The sequence below is a fragment of the Schistocerca piceifrons genome, chromosome 10 (assembly GCF_021461385.2).
Source record: "Schistocerca piceifrons isolate TAMUIC-IGC-003096 chromosome 10, iqSchPice1.1, whole genome shotgun sequence".
Taxonomy (NCBI): Eukaryota; Metazoa; Arthropoda; class Insecta; order Orthoptera; family Acrididae; genus Schistocerca; species Schistocerca piceifrons.
The window spans coordinates 38,775,424-38,798,547 of record NC_060147.1 but is presented as its reverse complement, the minus strand read 5'-3'; the positions used below and the strand labels follow the sequence as shown (position 1 = coordinate 38,798,547).

The 23,124-nt window shown below is 45.1% G+C and overlaps 1 protein-coding gene and 1 pseudogene across 1 annotated transcript in view; one reads left to right on the top strand and one right to left on the bottom strand.

Annotated features, from left to right (window-relative positions):
- Positions 1–23,124, top strand: part of LOC124718924 (mediator of DNA damage checkpoint protein 1-like) — a 93,531-nt gene that overhangs the window by 44,275 nt on the left and 26,132 nt on the right. Inside the window, exon 5 of the mRNA XM_047244578.1 lies at positions 3,530–3,705. Within this exon, the coding sequence (XP_047100534.1) occupies positions 3,530–3,705 (176 nt within the window). The remainder of the gene's footprint in view (positions 1–3,529; positions 3,706–23,124) is intronic.
- Positions 4,805–4,922, bottom strand: LOC124719291 (annotated as a pseudogene).

The window sequence follows — 23,124 nt, the reverse complement described above, 5'->3', positions numbered from 1 at the left end:
ATCCCTGGCTCAAGTTTTGAATGACTCAAATAGACCACAAATAGATCACAAGTAGAACTGGGATGCTCGCTTCCTAGAAGGAATGAAGTTTCTTACTTCAGCTACAGGTGTAGTATGGATGATTACAACAGTGTTAGGTGATGGTTAGAGATGCACAAACTAGAATATTCGAGGTATTCTGAAATGTGCTACAGAATTAATATTTGGAGGAGCTCGACATGAACATTTAAAATTTTCAAAATGCAGAGTCATTTTATAAGAATTATCTCGAGCCTCAGAACTAGGAAAACTCATATGATCCCTTTAAAAAGTTTGGTAACTAACAACCATTTTATAATGCACACACTCCTTGAAGTTCATTGTTAGTTGTCAGTGTTTCTATTTCTGTGGAGAATTGTTCTAAGCACCAAGACTAAAATACAATATCGTGAAAAACTACACGATTGTAACATTAGTACAAAAATGAGTCATATACGTGGGTAGATATCCACTCAGTAGTATGGGACAGTTTTGGGTCATATAGTGGAGTTTAAAGTAAATCAAAGAAGATTATATAATTTCATTCAATGTATGAGATATGAAGCTTCTGTTGTGCCAAGCTTAGAAAGTTTTTCTCATTCCTTTCATTCACTACATTTATTAAACTTACCCCAAATAAGATATTATCGTGTAACGTAATCAAGATATCACGAAAAGTGTTATATTGTGTTACCTTGTGGAAAGTATTTGTATACATTGTGTTCAGAGTTAAGTGAAGTGACTTGCAGATCATCATGTCTTGGCCAACTCTTAATTCAGCCATATCTACATACGAGTTCTCAAAATTTCCGTATTGGTTGTAACACAGTTCGTATTACCACTTCATTTTCAAAATATTTCAACATGTATATCATTGCGCTATATTACACTTTACTGCAATGGGCATTTCATTCTTCTTTCCACAAACCATAGACACCTATTGATGTGATCCATAGAATATGTGGTGTGTGAGAAAAGTAGTTGGACTGAAAATACTGCGAGCATTATGCACTATACTTGAATCCTGCCTACTCGTCAAATGTGGCGTGTCTGAGAAACCTGCTTTCTCGGATCGCTAGACAACGTTTCAAGCAAATCGTATTGAGTTTTATTAAGAAAAGGACAAAATATAATACTTACCTTTATGTTAAACAGACGTGTCACAAGCAGAGGGTGACAGACAAAATAAGAAATCTCTTCAGTATAACAATTCCAAGTTTGCGCTACATAGAATCTACAAGGAAAGTAATGAGCTTTGACGCTTCTACCTAGTTGCTAGTCTTCAAGCTGCTGTAGAACTGAGCCATTGCTCCACTCTCCACGCGTATAACACACTGGTGAAGTAGAGATACGATGAAGTGCCAAAGAAACTGGTATAGGCATGCGTATTCAGATACAGAGATATGTAAACAGGCAGAATTCGGCGCTGCGGTCGGCAACGCCCATGTAAGACAAGTGTCTGGCACAGTTGTTAGATCGGTTACTGCTGCTGCAATCCCTGGTTATTAAGATTTAACTGAGTTTGAACTTGATGTTACAATCGGCGCACGAGTGATGGGACACATCCACTGTACGACCATTTCAAGAGTGTACCGTGACTATCACGAATCCGATAAAACATCAAATCTCTGACATCGCTGCGGGCTGGAAAAGATCATCAAGAACGGGACCAACGACGACTGTAGAGAATCGTTCAACGTGACAGAAGTACAACCCTTCCGCAAATTGCTGCAGATTTCAATGCTGGGCCATCAACAGGTGTCAGTCGGCGAACCATTCAACGGAACATCATCGATATCGGCTTTCGGAACCGAAAACCCATTCGTGTTCCCTTGATGAGCACACGGCACAAAGCTTTAAACCTAACCTGGACCCGTCAACACCGACATTGGACTGTTGATGACTGAAAACATGTTGCCTCGTCGGACGAGGACAGGAAAGTAGTATCACACGAAACTTGTGAACAAATCGATGAGGATTTGCAGAAAATAAATGCGTGGTGTAATGACTGGCAGTTATCTCTCAATATTAACAAGTGTAACCTATTGCGTATAACAAGGCGAAAATCCCCTTTAATGTATGAGTACAAAATAAATGATCAGTCTTTGGAAGCGGTAACATCAGTCAAGTATCTGGGTGTGACTATTCGAAATGATCTCAAATAGAATGATCATATTACACAAGTAACGGTTAAGACGAACTCTAGATTGCGGTTTATTGATAGAATCCTTAAGCGATGCAGTCCTTCAACAAAGGAAATAGCTTAGAATACGTTAGTTCGTCCAGTCTTAGAGTATTGTTCGTCTGTATGGGACCCTTACCAGTTGGGTCTGATTCAAGAGATTGAGAAGGTCCAAAGAAGAGCGGCAAGATTCGTGACTGGTACATTTAGCCATCGCGAGAGCGTTACAAATCTCATTGAAAGTTTGAAGTGGGACACACTTGCAGATAGACAGAAGGGGCTGCTCACTAAATTCCGAAATCCAATCCTCACCGAGGATGTAGAGCATATATTATTCATTCAAAGATAAGGGAGATAACAGCACGTACAGAGGCGTTCAGGCGGTAGTTTTTCCCTCGCGCGATCCGCGAGTGGAACAGAGGGGGGGGATCATGATTTGGTGCGAATTGTGCCCTCCGCCACACACCGCTTGGTGGCTAGCGGAGTATGTATGTAGATGTATATGTAGAGAGGATGGACGAGTATGGGTATGGCGAAAACCTCATGAATCCATGGACTCTGCACGTCAGCAGGGGACTCTTCAAGCTGGTGGAGACTCTGTAATGGTGTGGGGCGTGTGCAGTAGGGATGATAAGGGAGACCCTTGATACGTCTAGGTACGACTTGACAGGTGACACGTACCTAAGTCTGATCACCTGCGTCCATTCGTGTGCATTGTGCATTCCGACGGTCTTGGGCAGTTCCAACAGGCCAGCGCGACACCCCACACGTCGAGAAGTATTATAGAGTGGCTCCAGGAACACTCTTTTGAGTTTAAACACTTCCGCTGGCCACCAACTTCCCCTGACACGGACATTACTGACCACATCTGGGACGCCTTGCAACCTGCTGTTCAGAAGAGATCTCTGCCTCCTCGTACTCTTACGGATTTATGGACAGCCCTACAGGATTCATGGTGTCAGTTCCCTCCAGCAGTAATTCAGACATAATTGGAGTCCATGCCGCGTCGTGTTGCGGCACTTTGCGTTCCCGCGTGGGCCCTACACGGTATTAGGATGGTGAACCAGTTTCTTTGGCTCTTCAGTGTACCTGCGTGAGCAAAGTCGAAGCAGTCACTCTTAAACACTAAGTTGCGGTCCCCCACTTGACACCTGTTGTTTCACCATAGAGTTAGTTCTGGAGTTGGTTTACAAGCAACTATACGTCAGCCAATTTCTCTCGACATTCGTGCATTGTGAACGCGTCTCTGAGTGATTAACAGAAGAAGAGGTCGAGAGCTCGTCGACACACGAGCTCCCGCAGGGCCTCTCATGCCGCGCCTGTGTGCAGACGACGGCGGCGCAGCGGCGACGGGGGCTCCGTGACGCCTGGTGGTGGCGTCCAATGGGAGACGGGCGGACCGCGCTGGCAGAGCCGCCTGGGGGAGAGGCCCGGAGGCAGTGAACGACTGCCGCGAAAGGTGTCCGAGAGGTTCCACGTCCGGGACCTGTTCCGCGATGTGCTGGGTCAGTCACCGCCCTAATACCCCTGTAGCGCAACACCAGTAGAGTGTAGAGTGGCTCCCAACTGACACAGATCTCCAGTGGAACCCTCAGGAAGACATACTGTCTGGTAGTATACGAGGGTGGTTTGATAAATCTGGTAAAAAAGCAAGTAAAAAATGTTTAACAACTCACCTTAATTACATAATCTGCTTTTAGAGATACACAGTTGGTTCAGCGATCCTCCAGCGTTCTGATCCCAGAGTTTCCGCCAAACTCTGCAAAATACTGTAATTTCCTCATTTGATGAAAATTTCTCCGCAGCAAACTAGAGTTCCAAGTTGGGAAACACAGAGAGGTCACTTGGGTCTACATTTGGTGAAGAGGTGGATGAGGAACCAGTTCAAAGCCCAGTTCACGCGATTTCGTCTTTTTACAGCTTGTGTGGGATGGTGAATTATCCTGGTGGAAGAGCACTTATTGCGAGCCGGCCTTGGTCTTTTTACGGGCAACGAAAGTTTCAAACGATCCAACAATGAAACATAATACAGTTATAACAACTCACCTTACTTACATAATCTGCTTTTAGAGATACACACTTGGTTCAGCGATCCTCCAGCGTTCTGATCCCAGAGTTTCCGCCAAACTCTGCAAAATACTATAATTTCCTCATTTGATGAAAATTTCTCCCCGGCAAACCAAAGTTGGGGAACGGGGAGAGGTCACTTGGGTCTACATTTGGTGAAAAGGTAGATGAGGAACCAGTTCAAAGTCCAGTTGACCCAATTTCGCATTTTTTACAGCCTGTGTGGGATGGTGAATTATCCTGGTGAAAGAGCCGGCATTGGTCTTTTTCTGGGCAACACAAGTTTCAAACGATCCGACAATGAAGCATAATAGAGTACAGTTATAACTTCGTCGGAACAGGCCTTCGAAGGCCCAACGGTACCGACCGGCCGCCGTGTCATCCTCTCAGCCCAGGGTCGTTACTGGATGCGGATATGGAGGGGCATGCGGTCAGCACACCGCTCTCCCAGCCGTTGTCAGTTTTCATGACCAGTGCTGCTACATCTAAGTCAAGTAGCTCCTCAGTTTGCCTCACACGGGCTGAGTGCACCCCACTTGCCAACAGCGCATGGCAGACTGGGCGGTCACCCATCCAAGTGCTAGCCCAGCCCGACAGCGCTTAACTTCAGTGACCTGACAGGAACCGGTGCTACCACTGTGGCAAGGCTGTTGGCCAGAGTACAGTTACGGTTCTGCCTTTTTCCAATTAGTGTATGAGGGTTACTCCTTGGGAATCTTAAAAAACAGTGTCCATTACCTCACCAGTGGACAAAATGGTCTCTGCCTTCTTCAATGCACTTCCACCAGCCTTTATCCATTGTTCTGACTGTCGTTTTTGCTCTGGTGTGTAACGATGGATTTGGGCTTCATCATCACTCACAAATCGTCGCAAAATATTTCGCTGACAGCCCCAGACATTCCACTGGAAAAGGATGTCAAATTAAACACCTTTCAGCCGTCAAATTTTCAACCTTATTTTATTGGGCAACCAGTTTCAGCGTTTTACTACTCCATCTTCAGGCACCTGACATACCTGTAGGAATAATCTACCTCGACTGTGATCAAAACAGGGGCCAGTAGTACTGGTGTTAGTAGAGATTTGTTACAGTGACTACGTCAACCATCACACAGCTGTCATGGGCCTGAAGATGGCGTGGTAAAACGCTGAAACTGGTTGCCCAATAAAACAGGGTTGAAAATTGATGGCTGAAAGGTGTTCAATGTGACATCCTCTATCGAATAGCCGAGTCTCACAACCATCGTTATAAAGGTGGACATACAGAGACTGTCCTGTTGCAATCTTGTACCAGATGCGCTTTGGTCGACTGTGAGCAATCGTCACACCCAGCTCGCACACAGTCTCTTCACAGCCAGTTCTCCAAGCAGAACACTACCCACTCGCTCAGTTGATACGCCTACAATTTCATCAGTCTCACGAATTCGGCGATCTTGCATTACCATATCATGGAGTTCGTCAATGTCGGACGGCAGGAGAGCACTTCGCCTTCTGTGCTTGACCGTCCACGTTTAAATTCATTAATCCAAAAACAAATGGTGTTCAAAGATCGCTCAGAGTTCGCGTGAATTTCATCCAATTCTGTTTTTATTTCTACGGCAGTCCAACTGTTCAAATGAAAATGTTTGATAACAGCAGGAAGCTCTGTTTTCTCCATTGCAGTCGACACACTGACCAACAATGGCTGTCAAAAATGAACTTAACACTGTACATTATCCCAATTTTACATACAATCCTTGGAATAATTAAGCTTACCAACCTTGAAGGAGCAACAAAAGTATTCCATTCTTTGATGGACATTTACCAGATCTATCAAGCCACCCTCGTACACCTGCTGTACAATTTCTCTGGAAGATTCCACTTCAGAAACCTGTTTCAGAATGTACTTGCCCATTTACAGGCCTACACCTATAGCACAAGACCATTACCTAGCAGAGTGGCTGTCAAATTTATGAGATCTGTAGTGGAGCCCAGCCAAAAATGTTTGGGATCAGTGAGCACCTGCAGTAGAACATGTTGACAGGTTCCCCTTCAGATATCTGCTTTGGGACTTAAGCCACGCCCATTGTCCTGTTGCACAACACCAATACACTGTAGCTCTAGCGATTTCACCTGTTGGAAGGGTCTAGAGGGAGTCGAAGCAATCCCCACTGGGTGTTCAAGAGGTTCGACCTCTGAACCCTGTTCTACGATGTGCTAGGATAGTCACACCCATACCCTTATTGCTAAGCACCAGTACACTGGAAAGGGGCTACAAAGTACAGCACATTTGTAATGGATCCCTCAGAAGGAGATGCTGTATGGTAGTATATAGCAGCTGGCCAGTGTGGCCGAGCGGTTCTAGGCGCTTCAGTCTGGAACCGCGCGACCGCTACAGTCAGAGGTTAAAATCCTGCCTCGGGCATAGATGAGTGTGATGTCCTTAGGTTAGTTACGTTTAAGTAGTTCTAAGTTCCAGGGGACTGATGACCTCAGATGTTAAGTCCCACAGTGCTCAGAGCCATTTGAATCATTTTTAGTAGATAGCACCTGTTGTACGCTTTGTCTGGATGGCTCCACTTCATTGACCCGTCCATGACGTGCTGGATCAGTGGCGACCCTACCCTAGCAGCACTACACTAGTACAGTGTAGAATTGTTACCAAGCAAACGTCATCTGTAGGGCAGTTGCCAGGAGGAAATGCATGATGGTAGCAAAGCAACTGCTGTACAATCTGTCGGAAAATTCCAACTTCATGGACGTTTTCGTCATCACGTCCTTATCCTTGTATAACAGTACACTGCAGAGTGGCTACAAAAGAAACAAGATCTGTGACATACCACCAATGGAGGGGGCTGCAGACTGCAACAGCAGACGCCACACGGTGTTCAAAAAGTTCGGTTTTAGTCACCTGATATCAGATGGGCAGGGTCAGTCATACTCCATGTTTATGGATTTTCATGGATGTTTTCGTCATAACGTCCTCATTCCTGTACAACAGTACATTTCAGAGTGGCTACAAAACAAACCAGATCTGTGACAAACCACCTAATGAAGGGGGCTGCACACTGTAACAGCAGACGCTACAAACGAAACTAGTCTGGCTTGAAGGGGGAAACCTGATGGCGCTGTGATTGGCCCGTTACATGACGCTCCAATAGGTCAAACGGATATCAACTGTGTTTTTTTTTAATAGGAGCCCCCATTTTCATTACATATTCGTGTAGTACGTAAAGATATATGAATGTTTTAGTTGGACCACTTTTTTCGCTTTGTGATAGATGGCGCTGTAATAGTCACAAACATATGGCTCACAATTTTAGACGAACAGTTGGTAAGAGATAGGTTTTTCAAACTGAAATACAGGATGTAGGTAGGTTTGAACATTTTATTTCGGTTGTCCCAATATGATACATGTACCTTTGTGAACTTATCATTTCTGAGAACGCATGCTGTTACAGCCTGATTACCTGTAAATACCACATTAATGCAATAAATGCTCAAAATGATGTCCGTCAACCTCAATACAATTGTCAATACGTGTAATGACATTCCTCTCAACAGCGAGTAGTTCGCCTTCCGTAATGTTCACCCATGCATTGACAATGCGCTGACGCATGTTGTCAGGCGTTGCCGGTGGATCACGATAGCAAATATCCTTCAACTTTCCCCACAGAAAGAAATCCGAGGACGTCAAATCCGTTGAACGTGCGGGCCATGGTATTCGACGACCAATCCACCTGTCATGAAACATGCTATCCAATACCGCTTCAACCGCACGCGAGCTATGTGCCGGACATACATCATGTTGTAAGCACATCGCCATTCTGTCACGGAGTGAAAAATCTTGTAGTAACATCGGTAGAATATTACGTAGGAAATCAGCATACATTGCACCATTTAGATTGCCATCTATAAAATGGGGGCCAATTATCTTTCCTCCCATAATGTCCCACCATACATTAACCCTCCAAGGTCGCTGATGTTCCACTTGTCGCAGCCATCGTGGATTGTCCGTTGCCCAATAGTGCATATTATGCCGGTTTACGTTACCGCTGTTGGTCAATGACGCTTCGTCGCTAAATAGAACGCGTACGAAAAATCTGCCAACGTCCCGTAATTTTTCTTGTGCCCAGTGGCAGAACTTTACACGGCGTTAAAAGTCGTCACCATGCAATTCCTGGTGCATAGAAATATGGTACGGGTGCAGTCGATGTTGATGTAGCATTCTCAACAGCGACGTTTTTGAGATTCCCGATTCTCGCGCAATTTGTCTGCTACTGATCTGCGGATTAGCCGCGACAGTAGCTAAAACACCTACTTGGGCATCATCATTTGTTGCAAGCCGTGGTTGACGTTTCACAGGTGGCTGAACACTTCTTGTTTCCTTAAATAACGTAACTATCCGGCGAACGGTCCGGACACTCGGATGATGTCGTCCAGGATACCGAGTAGCATACATAGCACACGCCCGTTGGACACTTACTGGCTGCGCCGTACTCTGACATGGACCAACACACCTCTGCGTATGTGGACTGCTGCCAGCGCCACCGTGCGACGACCGCAGGTCAAATGCACCGCATGGTCATACCCCGAGGTGATTTAAACCCGCAAACCGCCCACCAGAGCGTTGTTTCACCATATATCGGCATTATCCTTAATTTATGAGCATGAGTGCAGTTTGTGGATTCGCACAGACATTTGTACGGGAAGTTGCTGCTTTGTTTGGGCTCAAGCATCCCTTTTTTCCCTTAACTTAGCATAAAGATACCATTTCTCGTCGCCAGCAACGATACAGGGTAGGAGTGGTTGGTGTTCAAATGGTTCAAATGACTCTGAGCACTATGGGACTTAACATCTTAGGTCATCAGTCCCCTAGAACTTAGAACTACTTAAACCTAACTAACCTAAGGATATCACACACATCCACGCCCCAGGCAGGATTCGAACCTGCGACCGTAGCAGTCCCGCGGTTCCGGACTGCAGCGCCTAGAACCACACGGCCACCACGGCCGGCGGTTGGTGTTACTCACGAGCCAATTGATGAGAAGCAAGTAGAGATGAACATATGGCCACTTGCTGATTTTTGTGATTTCGGCTTAGAGCATGCCGTACTCATATACTGGGTTTTTGAACTTTGCTCATTACATACAAATGGTGGAGTGACCACAGATCATCCCATCTGCCAGTACTCGAGTACGCTGATGTGTGTCATTGTGGATTAACGTGCTTAAGCAATCTTTATCAAACCGTGATGGTCTTTCTGAATGTGGTGAGTCACTAATGTCAAACGAGATAACCATTTTTTTTGCCGTGCTCTGTCAAAAGGCATTATCCACGTACACGGCGCAAATGTTTGTCGATGCTACTGTCACCCCTTTATTGAACTCAAACAGAAGAATATGTAGGAAATGCCCCGATTTCTCCACTTAGCACTCCGTTTTCTAGCGTCCACAGCTCCACTCGCTATCTCCAAATGTCGAAATGACACAACTGAAACAGCAACAGTGAACTAAAAATAGAAAATGACAAGCGATATACAGGGTGATTCAGGAAGATATGCAAATATTTTATTGTGTCATTCTACAACTGAAACTAAAGAAAAAATCCATATAAACATAGGTCCGCAACTGTTTAGTTACGGAGTGACGGCTAATAAAAGATTTTGCTTGAAATTTAGCAATTTCGCTAATATGAAGCCATTCCAAAACTGTACCAGGTTAAAATGAAGCACGATCTCCTTTTGTTTTGTTGTTATGGTTCTGGTGAATCTAATACAACATGTCCCAGGCGTGTATCTGCAGTAGTTTTCCACAAAATTCAGAGAAGCAAAAAAGTAATTCCGTAAAATTTTTAGTTTACTAGCTGCTTGGCCCAATTTATTTTTTAAATTCCTGACAACTGCACAAAGTTTTCAACCTGTTATACAAAATATTATTTAGGAAAAATCATGGTTATAACGTTAATTGAAACTGTATGAATGTGTCAGATAATCTGCTTTTATTATTACCTAATACACTCGAATTGATGTTAAACCGGAAAATGTTGTTACACTTAAATACATCTACATCTACATGGTTACTCTGAAATTAACGCTTAAGTGCCTGGCAGAGGGTTCATCAAACCATTTTCATACAACTTCTCTACCATTCCGCTCGAATGGCGCGTGGGAAAAAGGGACACCTAAATCTTTCCGTTCGAGCTCTGATTTATTTTATTATGATGATCATTTCTCCCTACGTAGGTGGGTGTCGACAAAATATTTTCGCATTTGGAAGAGAAAGCTGGTGATTGAAAATTCGTAAATAGATCTCGCCGCAAAGAAAACCACCTTTCTTTCAGTGACTGCCACCCCAACTCGCGTATCATACCAGTCACACTCTCACCCCTATTGCGCGATAACACGAAACCAGCTGCGCTTCTTTGCACTTTTTCGATGTCCTCCGTCAATCCTAGCTGGTAAGGATCCCACACCGCCCAGCAATATTCCAGCAGAGGACGGACAAGTGTAATGTAGGCTGTCTCTTTAGTGGGCTTGTCGCATCTTCTGTGATCTGTCAACAAGGCGCAGTCTTTGTTTCGCCTTCCTCACAATATTATCTATGTGGTCTTTACAATTTAAGTTGTTCGTAATTGTAATTCCTACGTATTTAGTCGAATTGACAGCCCTTAGATTTGTGCGATTTATCGTATACCCAAAATGTATCGGATTTCTTTTAGTGCTCATGTGGACGACCTCGCACTTTTCTTTGTTTAGTGCCAATTGCCACTTTTCGCACCATACAGAAATTCTCTCTGGATCATTTTGTAATTGGAACTGATCGTCTGATGATTTTACTAGACGGTAAATTACAGCGTCATCTGCAAACAATCTAAGGGGGCTGCTCAGATTATCAGCTAGATCATTTATGTAAATCAGGAACGCCAGATATCACTTCTGTTCTACTCGATTACTTACCGTCTATCACTATGAACTGTGACCTCTCTGCCCGCATCTCGTGGTCGTGCGGTAGCGTTCTCGCTTCCCACGCCCGGGTTCCCGGGTTCGATTCCCGGCGGGGTCAGGGATTTTCTCTGCCTCGTGATGGCTGGGTGTTGTGTGCTGTCCTTAGGTTAGTTAGGTTTAAGTAGTTCTAAGTTCCAGGGGACTTATGACCACAGCAGTTGAGTCCCATAGTGCTCAGAGCCATTTGAACCATTTTTTTTGTGACCTCTCTGAGAGGAAATAACGAATGTAGTCACACAACTGAGACGATACTCCATATGCATGCAATTTGATTAATAGTCGCTTGTGAGGAACGGTATCAAAAACTTGTTGTTATTATGTTCTTTCACTAAACAATACAGAAAACTAACTCGTTTTAAGGTTAGGAAACGACTGAAACAACTCACTAACGGTTGCCAACAATGACATAAATGTTTCTACATTCTTAATGGAAAGTAAACAAATTTACTTGTATGATAAACTTTCCTTCTCTGGATGTTCTGGAAAATTACTGCAGACACACGTCTGGGACGTGTTTTATTAGATTCACCAGGCCAATAACAACAAAATAAATGGAAATCGATCTTTACTTTAACCTCGTACAGTTTCGCGATGGCTTCATATTAGCGAAGTTGTTAAATTTCAGGCAAAATCTTTTATTAGCCGTAATTTCTTACACCGAGCGAGGTGGCGCAGTGGTTAGACACTGGACTCGCATTCGGGAGGACGACCGTTCAATCCCGCGTCCGGCCATCCTGACTTAGGTTTTCCGTGATTTCCCTAAATCGCTCCAGGCAAATGCCGGGATGGTTCCTTTGAAAGGGCACGGCCGATTTCCTTCCCAATCCTTCGCTAATCCGATGAGACCGATGACCTCGCTGTCTGATCTCCTTCCCCAGACAACCCAACCCGTAACTTCTTAACTAAAACATTTTCGGAACTATGTTTATGAACTTTTTTCTTTAGTTTTATTTCTAGAGTAATATATTTAAAAAAAATTGCATATCTTCGTGAATCACCCTGTGTAAACCTATATCAATCGGAGTCCCGACATGCAAAGAAAAAAGGCTACGAACTTAAGCACCAACCTAATTATAGCGCCACCTAGCAGATATATCGTAACGTCGCAAGCACTTACAACACAAGCTATCCAATGGTTTCTGCGCCGTCGACCACATTCCGCAAGCCACCCCACTGTTTTCGCTCTCTCTTTGTTACTGATCGCGTAACAACTAATATATTGATAAATGGATGAGATAAAAAATATGTTGCTGCGAAAAGAGCCCTGAGCTAATTTTTAGGGATGGTGTGCTGTGATTTTCTTTGGACCATTAATTTTCAACAAAACAAAATGTATTATGTTCTTATTATTCTGGATCTGCTTTTCTATAAAAGGAACATGGTTTCTGTAACTCGCTATAAAGTTCAACATATCTTTCTTTCTTTACAGTTATTGAAAAGGTTACTGAAAATTCTTTCGTTATCAATACTGATGTTACAGTACGCAATGTTTGTTCAACATCAAAATTTTGCAGTGGATTTTTGTTAACATTAAAACACCAATAAGTACCACGACTAACACAAGAACATGAGACTATTATCAGAGAGAAAATGTTTTTACTGTTTGCCAGACCAGAACTACGCACAGCAAGGTTTCTTTTATGTCATGAAGGTAAATTATCTTTTTGCGCTGTTAATAATATAACATCATCCGCAGCCCGCATCGAAGTGTAATACACACCACAAAATCTGCTGCTCTGCCCTGCAATCCCGAAAACTGAAAGAAATAATTTTAGTTCACTATTAGCTGTCCGCTTCTTTGCGGTATGATTGGTTTTATGTAATGCAGTTTGAATGCGCCGCGGCAGCTTCTCGTTCGTTCGTAGCGCAGCTCTGCACCACGAATAATATTTTAATAGCTGAAAATGTCTTAAAGGGATGGGATAAAATACCAGGCAAGCTTATTACAAATCATAATGCAAGTTTTCACTAAGTACCTCTATTCAGAACATTTAGACAGATTAAATTCTTACACACCTTTACAAATCGATGTCTAATAGCGTCCTTCTCTCAATATTGACAAAAGAATGCTACACAAGCAAACAACATAGCGTCACAGGCTCTTCCTACTCACGTAATTCAAAGAAGACGACAGAGAATTTAATGCCCGGTCACTGCTATTTACACTCGGTTTAATACATTTACATCTTTGTTTGATATTTAATAAGTATTGTCTGTAGCGGTTTACGTACTCTCCGACACAGATATTATCTTTAAAAAATCAGTACATAATTCGACACAAGTATAAAACACGACACATAATGGTTTGTCTTTATTACATAAAGTTCACACAATCACAGTCCATGCAGAAATAAAATTACAATCATCCATTCAATTATTATTTTTTTTTACCACATATGTGTTTTGCCAGTAGACGTTACACTGTGTGTAACGGAGTGTACTTCGTATGCCATTATCACCTCAATCCTTACCAGTTCCATCGCGAATGATTCGCGCGGAAGAACGAGTGTTGGTAAATCTACGCCTGGGCTCAAATCTCTGTGATTTTATCTTCATGGTCTTTTTCGCGAGATGGAAGCGTAGATGGGAATATCGATTGACTGTGGTCTAGCAGTGTACACTTTCGGAACATCAACAGCGGACCACACCGTGATGCAGAACACGTCTTTTGCAGCGTGTGCCACTGGAGTTGATCAGCCCTCTATCACACTTTCACACTTAGTAAATCAATCTGTAACAAAACAAGTCGCATTTTCTCTATTTCCTTTATCAGTGCTCTCTGAACAGATTCCATACTGACGCGCAGTACTCATGTATTGGTCGAAGGACTGTTTTGTAAGAGACCGCCTTTGTCGTTCCACTACATTCCCTGACAACTCTTCCCACGAACTTCTTGCGATTAGTTTTATGTGGTCATTCCATTTCAGATCCCACTGCACGCGCACTCCTAGACATTTTGTAGAAGTAGCTGCTTCCAGTGATTTTACTGCAATCGCGTAGCCATACAGTTATGGGTCTTTCAGTCTGTGTTACAATTGCTTATAAATAAAATTACAAAACCGTCAAAGTTGCACAGAAATGTGTTTTTATTGAAATGGTGAGCATTTTTTGGACCTTTGCAGTCCGTGCAGCAACGGATTGTTGTACACAGATAGTACCTTGCACTCAGCCATTCATACAAGGTGCATTCAAGTTCTAAGGCCTCCGATTTTTTTTTTCTAATTAACTACTCACCCGAAATCGATGAAACTGGCGTTACTTCTCGACGTAATCGCCCTGCAGACGTACACATTTTTCACAACGCTGACGCCATGATTCCATGGCAGCGGCGAAGGCTTCTTTAGGAGTCTGTTTTGACCACTGAAAAATCGCTGAGGCAATACCAGCACGGCTGGTGAATGTGCGGCCACGGAGAGTGTCTTTCATTGTTGGAAAAAGTCAAAAGTCACTAGGAGCCAGGTCAGGTGAGTAGGGAGCATGAGGAATCACTTCAAAGTTGTTATCACGAAGAAACTGTTGCGTAACGTTAGCTCGATGTGCAGGTGCGTTGTCTTGGTGAAACAGCATACGTGCAGCCCTTCCCAGACGTTTTTGTTGCAGTGCAGGAATGAATTTGTTCTTCAAAACATTTTCGTAGGATTCACCTGTTACCGTAGTGCCCTTTGGAACGCAATGGGTAAGGATTACGCCCTCGCTGTCCCAGAACATGGACACCATCATTTTTTCAGCACTGGCGGTTACCCGAAATTTTTTTGGTGGCGGTGAATCTGTGTGCTTCCATAGAGCTGACTGGCACTTTGTTTCTGGATTGAAAAATGGCATCCACGTCTCATCCCTTGTCACAACCGACGAAAAGAAAGTCCCATTCGTGCTGTCGTTGCGCGTCAACATTGCTCGGCAACATGCCACACGGGGAGCCGTGTGGTCGTCCGTCAGCATTCGTGGCACCCACCTGGATGACACTTTTCGCATTTTCAGGTCGTCATGCAGGATTGTGTGCACAGAACCCACAGAAATGCCAACTCTGGAAGCGGTCTGTTCAACAGTCATTCGGCGATCCCCCAAAACAATTCTCTCCACTTTCTCGATCATGTCGTCAGACCAGCTTGTGCGAGCCCGAGGTTGTTTCAGTTTGTTGTCACACGATGTTCTGCTTCATTAAACTGTCGCACCCACGAACGCACATTCGACACATCCATAACTCCATCACCACATGTCTCCTTCAACTGTCGATGAATTTCAATTGGTTTCATACCACGCAAATTCAGAAAACGAATGATTGCACGCTTTTCAAGTAAGGAAAACGTCGCCATTTTAAGTATTTAAAACAGTTCTCATTCTCGCCGCTGGCGGTAAAATTCCATCTGCCGTACGGTGCTGCCATCTCTGGGACGTATTGACAATGAACGCGGCCTCATTTTAAAACAATGCGCATGTTTCTATCTCTTTCCAGTCCGGAGAAAAAAAAATAGGAGGCCTTAGAACTTGAATGCTCCTCGTACAAGCAATGTGGCCCACGTACAGGCATTCTAGTCTTATGGTATGGCTTATCTGGACATTTTGATAATGGACTACAAAGGTGTGAAACCATTTAAATGAAAACAAACTTCTCTGACTTTTTTGTAAGTTTTAATGAATCATAGAAAGTACCTGTCCGCCTCGATAGCTGAGTAGTGCCGGCACGGTAGTTCAGCGTGTTCAGTCAGAGGGTTAGTTGCCCTCTGTAATAAAAAAAACCCTGAGTTAATAGACCAAAGACAAACTTAAAACGGATGTCACGAAGTCCGCCCCGAGCAGATGCAACGAACGAAAGCGAACGAAATGAGATTTAAAAAAAAAAAAAAAAAGTGGTAGCGTGATGGAATGCCGTCCTACGGACCCAAGTTCGATTCCCGGCTGGGTCGGCGATTTTCTCTGCTCAGACACTGGGTGTTGTGCTGTGTTCATCATCATTTCATCCTCATCCGGCGCGCAGATCACCCAATGTGAAGTCGAACGTACGAGGGCAATCCCAAAATTAAGGTCTCCCTTTTTTTGGTAAGTACATAGACCTTTTCATTTCTGCAATGGTTTACATAAGCTTACAGCTTGAACATTTAGCTATTTTTCGACATAATCACCATTTCTGTCGATGCATTTTTGTAGACGCAGTGGCAGTTTTTGTATGCCCATGTCATACCAGCTCGCCGCCATGCTGTTCAGAAAGTTATGAGCCTCTTCTTTCACCTCGTCGTCTCGAGCTGAATCGCTGGGACCACAATTAATACTGACAGGTATTGTGGGACTCTGAAAAAACTCAAACAGGCAATTCAGAACCGGAGAAGAGGAATATTGAGCGACGGCGTACACATTCTCCACGACAACGCTCGCCCACACATCGCTCGGCAAACCGTTGCTCTCCTGCAACAGTTTCAGTGGAACATGATCACCCACCCACCCTATAGTCCTGAATTGGCGCCCAGTGACCATCACCTGTTCCCTAGGTTAAAAGAACATTTGGACGGAAAGCGAGTCAGCACCGACGACGAGGTGAAAGAAGAGGTTCATAACTTTCTGAACAGCATGGCGGTGATCTGGTATGACATGGGCATACAAAAACTGCCACAGTCTACAAAAATGCATCGACAGAAATGGTGATTATGTCGAAAAATGTTCAAGCTGTAATCTGATGTAAGCCATTCTAGGAATAAACAGGTCTACGTACATATAAAAAAACAAGAGACTTTACGTTTGGGACTGCCCTCATACTAAGACCTGCACCAAGGCAGCTGGGGCCGGCCGGAGTGGCCGTGCGGTTCTAGGCGCTCCAGTCTGGAGCCGAGCGACCGCTACGGTCGCAGGTTCGAATCCTGCCTCGGGCATGGATGTGTGTGATGTCCTTAGGTTAGTTAGGTTTAATTAGTTCTAAGTTCTAGGCGACTTATGACCTCAGAAGTTGAGTCGCATAGTGCTCAGAGCCATTTGAACCATTTTGAAGGCGGCCGGACCTACTCCACAAGGGGTCTCCTGGCCAATTACGCCAAACTGTCATTTCCATTTCCATAGTAAGTTCCTGCCCATAGCCATCCAGCATACAGGAAGTAAGTAAACATTTGTTTATGGTGAAGATGAATCGCCACTCCCTGCACCAAGCGTCGATCTTCCACAGTTCTTCCAGCATTTTCCCACAATTTTCTAGCGTCGCGATTTTTCTATAAAAAAATAGACTCATCCGCAAAAAGCCTCATGGAACTTCCGGAGATATGTACTAGGTAATTTATATGTAGCTGAAGCTCCAAAGAAACTGATATAAGCATGCGTATTCAAATACAGAAATACGTAAACAGGCAAAATACAGCACTGCGGTCAGCAACGCCTATATAAGACAGCATACGTTCGGCCGCACCTGTTAGATCGCTTATTGCTGCTGCAATGGCAGCTTATCAAGATTTAAGTGAGTTTGAACGTGGTGTTGTAGTTGGCGCACAAGCGACGGGACTCAGCATCTCCGAGGTGGCGATGAGGTTGGCATTTTCCCGTACCAACATTTCGCGAGTGTACCGTGAATATCAGGAAGCCGGTAAAACATTAGATCTCCGACATCGCTGCGGCCGGAAAAAGATCCTGCAGGAACGGGATCGACGACGACTGAAGAGAATCGTTCAACGTGACAGAAGTACAACCCTTCCGCAAATTGCTGCAGATTTCAATGCTGGACCATCTACAAGTGTCATTGTGCGAACCATTGAACGGAACATCATCGATATGGGCTTTCGGAGCCGAAGTCGCACTCCTGCACCTTTGATGACTGCACGACACAAAGCTATACGCCTCGCTTGGGCCCGTCAACACCGGCATTGAACTGTTGATGACTGGAAACATGCTGGTCGGACGAGTCTCGTTTCAAATTGTATCGGGCGGATGGAAGTGTACGGGTATGAAGACAACCTCATGAATCCATGGACCCTAGATGTCAGCAGGGGACTGCTCATGCTCGTGGAGGCTCTGTAATGGTGTGGGGCGTGTGCAGTTGGAGTGATATGGGACCCGTGATACGTCTAGATACGACTCTGACAGGTGCCACGTAAGCATCCTGTCTCATCACCTGCATCCATTCATGTCCATTGTGTATTCCGATGGACTTGGGCAACCAGCAGGACAATGCGACACCCCACACATCTACAATTGCTACAGAGTGGCGCCAGGAACAGTCTTCTGAGTTGAAACACTTCCGCTGCCCACCAAACTCCCCAGAATTTAACACTACTGAGCATATCTAGGATGCCTTGCAACGTCCTCTTCAGAAGAGATCTCCACCCCGTCGTATTCTTACTGATTTATGGACAGCCCTGCTGGATTCATGGTGTTAGTTTCCTCCAGCACTACTTCAGACATTTGTCGAGTCCATGCAACGTCGTGTTGCGGCACTTCCACTTCCTTCCTGGGGCTCTACACGATATTAGGCTGGTGTACCAGTTTCTATGGCTCTTACATTCAGGGCTGACGACTTCTCTCCGTTTAGAATGACGTGCTGTGTTTTGTTACCTAGAAAATGTTCAGTCAAGTAATACACCCGGTGTGAGATTGCATACGTTCGTACTTCGTTGATTACGTGGCGGTGATGGACCCTGTGTAACGCCTTCCCAAAGTCAAGGAATACAGCGTGTGTGGTGTCACCGCCAGACACCACACTTGCTACGTGGTAGCCTTTAAATCGGCCGCGGTCCGTTAGTATACGTCGGACCCGCGTGTCGCCACTGTCAGTGATTGCAGACCGAGCGCCGCCACACGGCAGGTCTAGAGAGCCGTCCTAGCACTCGCCCCAGTTGTACAGACGACTTTGCTAGCGATGGTTCACTGACAAATTATGCTCTCATTTGCCGAGACGATAGTTAGCATGGCCCTCAGCTACGTCATTTGCTACGACCTAGCAAGGCGCCATTACCAGTTTATATTGAGATTATTATTGATGTATGAACAAGAGCGATGTACACCAATTAGGGATTAAAGTTAAGTATTCTACCAGTTACCTCCTGTTTTGCTAGTCTTATTTCTCTGACCTGTTCCAGACCTCACGCCAGTCTGCGTGAGCTAAAAGCGTGCATTTCGGCCTCCTCTAGCAACACGGTGTTGGCTCTTCTGCCAACACTTCAGCGTGCACCTGGGCGCCTGTACCTATCGATCGGTGGGTCTCGTGGACGAACCGAGCGACGTGGGTTCCACACGATGGTTGTTTTCGGAATCCATGTTGGTTCCAGAAATGTCGTAATACGCGAACAGAAAACGTATTACAAAAATCTGCAACAGACCGACGTCAGAGATACAGGCCCACCGCTTTGAGTGTGTCTTTTTGGAAAACGTGAATGCCCTGTGCTTTTTTCCAATGTAATGGACCTGTTTCCATATAAGGAAGCTACATGTACCCTACTCCAACATCACAACACCGGTTTATTGTGGAGAGACTACAAAGGAAGTCAGACCCACAGCACAGCCATCTGGAGAAGAATCTTCGAGCCAGAGTCGTGAGAGATCTCTGAGAATTTTGAAAGGACAGATCTGTGGCATCATGTGATAGGAGAGACCTAATGACGTCTCTAACACACTGAAGAGCCGAGGAAACTGGTACATCTGCCTAATACCGTGTAGGGCCCCCGCGAGCACGCAGGAGTTCCACAACAGGACGTGGCATGGGCAAAGACTAACGTCTGAAGTGGTGCTGGAGGGATCTGACACCATGGATCTTGCAGGCCTGGCCATAGATCCGTAAGAGTACGAGGAATGGAGATCTCTTCTGAAGAAGACGTTGTTAGGCATCCCAGACATGCTCAATAATGTTCATGTCTGGGAAGTTTGGTGGCCAGTAGAAGTACGAGGTGCATTCAAGTTCTAAGGCCTCCGATTTTTTTTCTCCGGATTGGAAAGAGATAGAAACATGCACATTGTTTTAAAATGAGGCCGCGTTCATTGTCAACACGTCCCAGAGATGGCAGCACCGAATGGCAGATGAAATTTTATCGCGAGCGGCGAGAATGAGAACTGTTTTAAATACTTAAAATGGCGACGTTTTTATTACTTGAACAGCGTGCAACCATTCGTTTTCTGAATTTGCGTGGTGTGAAACCAATTGAAATTCATCAACAGTTGAAGGAGACATGTGGTGATGGAGTTATGGATGTGTCGAAAGTGCGTTCGTGGGTGCGACAGTTTAATGAAGGCAGAACATCGTGTGACAACAAACTGAAACAACCTCGGGCTCGCACAAGCCGGTCTGACGACACGATCGAGAAAGTGGAGAGAATTCTTTTGGGGGATCGCCGAATGACTGTTGAACAGATCGCCTCCAGAGTTGGCATTTCTGTGGGTTCTGTGCACACAATCCTGCATGACGACCTGAAAATACGAAAAGTGTCATCCAGGTGGGTGCCACGAATGCTGACGGATGACCACACGGCTCCCCGTGTGGCATGTTGCCGAGCAATGTTGACGCGCAACGACAGCACGAATGGGACTTTCTTTTCCTCGGTTGTGACAATGGATGTGACGTGGATGCCATTTTTCAGTCCAGAAACAAAGTGCCAGTCAGCTCAATGGAAGCACACAGATTCACCGCCACCAAAAAAATTTCGGGTAACCGCCAGTGCTGAAAAAATGATGGTGTCCATGTTCTGGGACAGCGAGGGCGTAATCCTTACCCATTGCGATCCAAAGGGCACTACGGTAACAGGTGCATCCTACGAAAATGTTTTGAAGAACAAATTCCTTCCTGCACTGCAACTAAAACGTCCGGGAAGGGTTGCACGTGTGCTGTTTCACCAAGACAATGCACCCGCACATCGAGCTATCGTTACGCAATAGTTTCTTCGTGATAACAACTTTGAAGTGATTCCTCATGCTCCCTACTCACCTGACCTGGCTCCTAGTGACTTTTGGCTTTTTCCAACAATGAAAGACACTCTCCGTGGCCGCACATTCACCAGCCGTGCTGCTATGGCTTCAGCGATTTTCCAGTGGTCAAAACAGACTCCTAAAGAAGCCTTCGCCGCTGCCATGGAATCATGGCGTCAGCGTTGTGAAAAATGTGTACGTCTGCAGGGCGATTACGTCGAGAAGTAACGCCAGTTTCATCGATTTCGGGTGAGTAGTTAACTAGGAAAAAAATCGGAGGCCTTAGAACTTGAATGCACCTCGTAGTTCTCTCAGACGAGTGTTCCTGGACCCATTCTGTAGCTATTCTGGACCTGTGGGGTGTCGCATTGTCCTGCTGGAAATGTCGGAATGCACAGAGGACATGAATGAATGCAGGTGATCAGCCAGGATGCTTACGTGCGTGTCACCTGTCAGAGTCGTATCTAGACTGCGCTCGCCTTACACCATTACAGAGCCTCCGCCAGCTTGAACAGTCCCCTGCTGACATCCAGAGTCCACGGATTCATTAGGTTGTCTCCATACCTGAACACGTCCATCCGCTCGATACAATTTAAAACGAGAGTCATCCGACCAGGTACCAGGTTTCCAGACATCAACAGTCCAGTGTCGGTGTCGACGAACCCAGGCGAGGCATAAAGCTTTGTGTCGTGCAGGCATCAAGGGTACACGAATGGGCCTTCGGCTCCGAAAGCCCATATCGATGCTATTCCGTTGAATGTCACAACACTGAAACCTGCAGCGATTTGCGGAAAGGTTGCACTTCTGTCAGACAACGATTCTCTTCAGTCGTCGTTGGTCCCGTTCTTATAGGATCTTTTCGCGGCCGCAGCGGTTACGGAGATTTGATGTTTTACCGGATCCCTCATATTCACGGTACACTCGTGAAATGGTCGTACAAGAAATCCCCCAGTTCATCGCTACCTTGGAGGTGCTGTGATCCCCGCTCGTGCGCCAACTATAACACCACGTTTAAACTCACTTAAATCTTGATAACCTGTTGGTTGTTTTGCAATTTTTCAACTTGCATTTGAGAATGACTATACAGCAGAAATCAAGGTCGTGTGAAAAAAAGTGAATAGTAATTACAGCCAAATGCCAAAAATATCTTTTAAAAAATTTATATACAGGGTGTTACAAAAAGGTACGGCCAAACTTTCAGCAAACATTCCTCACACGCAAATAAAGAAAACATGTTATGTGGACATGTGTCCGGAAACGCTTAATTTCCATGTTAGAGCTCATTTTAATTTCGTCAGTATGTACTGTACTTCCTCGATTCACCGCCAGTTGGCCCAATTGAAGGAACGTAATGTTGACTTCGGTGCTTGTGTTGACATGCGACTCATTGCTCTACAGTACTAGCATCAAGCACATCAGTACGTAGCATCAACAGGTTACCCTTCATCACAAACGTGGTTTTGCAGTCAGTGCAATGTTTACAAATGCGGGGTTGGCAGATGCCCATTTGATGTATGGATTAGCACGGGGCAATAGCCGTGGCGCGGTACCTTTGTATCGAGACAGATTTCCAGAACGAAGGTGTCCCGACAGGAAGACGTTCGAAGCAATTCATCGGCGTCCTAGGGAGCACGGAACATTCCAGCCTATGACTCGCGACTGGGGAAGACCTAGAACGACGAGGACACCTGCAATGGACGAGGCGATTCTTCGTGCAGTTAACGGTAGCCCTAATGTCAGCGTCAGAGAAGTTGCTGCTGTACAAGGTAACGTTGACCACGTCACTGTATGGAGAGTGCTACGGGAGAACCAGTTGTTTCCGTACCATGTACAGCGTGTGCAGGCACTATCAGCAGCTGATTGGCCTCCGCGGGCACACCTCTGCGAATGGTTCATCCAACAATGTGTCAATCCTCATTTCAGTGCGAATGTTCTCTTTACGGATGAGGCTTCATTCCAACGTGATCAAATTGTAAATTTTCACAATCAACATGTGTGGGCTGATGAGAAT